This window comes from Chinchilla lanigera, unplaced genomic scaffold, assembly GCF_000276665.1.
Source record: "Chinchilla lanigera isolate Chin_1 unplaced genomic scaffold, ChiLan1.0 scaffold00082, whole genome shotgun sequence".
NCBI classification, from domain to species: Eukaryota; Metazoa; Chordata; class Mammalia; order Rodentia; family Chinchillidae; genus Chinchilla; species Chinchilla lanigera.
Window position 1 is genome coordinate 5074460 of NW_004955483.1, and position 2600 is coordinate 5077059.

At 47.7% G+C, this 2600-nt stretch overlaps 1 protein-coding gene across 1 annotated transcript; it reads right to left on the reverse strand.

Annotated features, from left to right (window-relative positions):
• Window positions 1-2204: 2204 nt before the first annotated feature.
• Window positions 2205-2600, reverse strand: Sox4 (SRY (sex determining region Y)-box 4; the record flags this gene model as incomplete). Its single annotated transcript, XM_013503841.1, is given in 1 exon segment — window positions 2205-2600. A coding segment is annotated over 1 exon segment (321 nt), but the record flags the coding sequence as incomplete, so codon positions are not given.

Here is a 2600-nt window from a genome sequence, read left to right on the forward strand (position 1 = left end):
AAAACGCAGTACATAGTGTCGCGAACTCAAATCGGCATTTAGATAGATCCAGTGGTTTAAACGGCACGTTTTTGCTTATAAAAAAAGTGCAAAAAAGATGTGGTTTACAAGTTAAAGCTACAGGATCCCTTTTTTGTTTTTGCTGTAAATGCACCAGTTTTAAAGCCTCTGGAACAAAACAGTATTTCTTTTTATTTTTTCGGTACCGGGAATCGAACTCACGACCTTGCGCTTGCCAGGCAGGCGCTGTGCCGCTGAGCTAAATCCCCAGCCCCAACAGTATTTCTTTTTAACAATGTGTTTTTCTTGAAAGCATACAGTGCTTGGCTGACTCTCCTCCCCATCTTACCAGACTGGGGTTAAAGGTCGACACTGGCGGCAGGTTGAAGGGATACTGTCACTTTAAGAAGCCTGCAGATTGAACTGTAAACATGGATAAATTAGGGGCTGATTTTTCCAACTGTGTGAGATATTAACCAGCCACCCTATTATAAAATCAGGAAATCCAAACAGCGATTTACACCGATTAACACCCCCTTTATATATTTTTTACAAAAATACACTGAGAAAATAATCAAACGTTTTCATCTCTCTTGTCTTTTTTTGTTTTTTTAAAAGTGTCAAAAGTCTACATTTAAATATAAAAAATTAAAAGTTAAAACTCTAGCCCTTCAGTGAAGGAGACGTAAAATGGCGTGGGTCAGAACAACTACCAAAAAAAACAAAAAAAACAAAAAACAAAAAAAAAAAAAAACAAAGAAAAGAAAAGAAAAATAAAGCAAAAGAAAAAAAGGAAGAAAGGAAGAAATAAAGAAGTCAAAACAAAGCCAAGGAAAGAAAAGAAAAAAAAAAAAAGGGATAACATAAGAAAACAAATGTTTGGCCAGTATAAATACGTCCACATATAAAATGGCATCTGATTACATTTACAAGAAAAAAAAATATACGAGGATGAAACATCGGTGGAGGAAAAAAACATGTCTTCTCATTTACACCTAGAAGGAAGAAACACATACACACGGAGGAAAAATTTGGTCCTGAATTGTTTTTTAAAAGTCCAGCACAGATTTGAGTTGCGTTTGAATCCTTTAAAGAGTTAAGAATGAAAAGAAGCTGGTGATAATTTTGTTGTAGGAATCAAACATAGCGCCATCTATCTGCTTTTTATATTATCCTACACTATTTTCAAAACTGCTCAACAGTCTTATACAGAAATCTTTAAAAGATAGACAGGATAACATGCTATATTAACCCCACCAGTGAAATAATCCAACACCATCACGATTCCAATTAAGAGAAGAAAAAACCTTTTTCCCCCCCAAACCACTGTCGCCCTCCACGGCCCCTGGAACACATCAAAAGTCTCCTCTCCTCCGCGCCTCCGGGTCTGGGGAATCTCACCTCGCTGATTTCACAGCCCGGCGGCGGAGGCCCGCGAGCTTGCAAACCCTCTGCAGTTTGATCAGTGCGCCTTCCAGGCGCGCGTCCTCCTCCACCCCCGCCCCTCGCCCGGGCGCCGCGGCTTCCAACGAGGTCCTCAGGTCACTTCCTAGCGCCGGTCACTCTGGCTGGCCTCCTCCCCTCCACATCTCCTCCTATGGCTGCAGGGGCAAGGAAACAAGGAGAAAAGGGGGGAGCAAAACCAAACCAAACCCAAAACTGGAATTCGCCAGCGTGGAGTCTCTCAGTCCCAGCGCTCCTCCAAAACGTCTGCCGTCGTCCACACTCAGCGCCCGGAGCCTTCTGTCTTGAGTAGGCACGAACGGGAGCGGGGCTGCTGGATCCCCCTCCCCCCAAGCAAGAAGCAAAATAAACTAAAAAGCCCAGCAAGGTGGCAGCGCGCGAGGGCGGATTCCTTCAGTCTCTGGGACAGACCTGGCTTCTGGCTCGCTGGGGGGCGAGGGGGGGTGGAATCGGGGCGCACCCCAGTCCGGAAGCTCGTTGGGAAGGGGGGGGGCCTCTTCAAGCAAAGGGGAGGAAACTCGAATAGCTTTTTTTTGCCATCAACAACAACACCAATCACAACAATAAAAGGTCGCCCCTGTCTATCCTGCGTGTCCCCCGGGCTGGCCGGTGCGTCCAGACGCCCCCGCGCTCCTCTGCGACCGGACGCGGTCCAAGCCTGCCCCGCTCTCTCTTTTCTTTCTTTTTTTTTCAAATTTTCTCTTTTTTTTCCCTTTTCTCTTCCAACTCTTCATCTGTTCTTTTTTTTTTTTTTTTCTTTTCTTTTCTCCTTCTCCGCCTTCTCCTCCACTCGCCTCCCACGCCCCGCGCGCCCCTCAGTAGGTGAAGACCAGGTTGGAGATGCTGGACTCCAGCCAGTCTCCTGAGATCATCTCGCTCACCTCGGGCGTGCAGTAGTCCGGGAACTCGAAGTGCGAGCCGGAACCGGGCTCGAAGTTAAAATCCAGGTCCCGGTCCAGCGCCGACGACGAGCTCAAGCTGCCCAGCGACATGCTCTCAAAGTTTGCGCTAGGGTGCAGGTCGAGCAGGTCGTCGTCGAACTCGTCGTCGGAGGACGCGGAGCCCGAGGACGAGGAGGCGGAGGAGCAGGCGGACGAGGAGTGCAGGGACGAGGCGGACGAGGGCGCGCAGGAGGG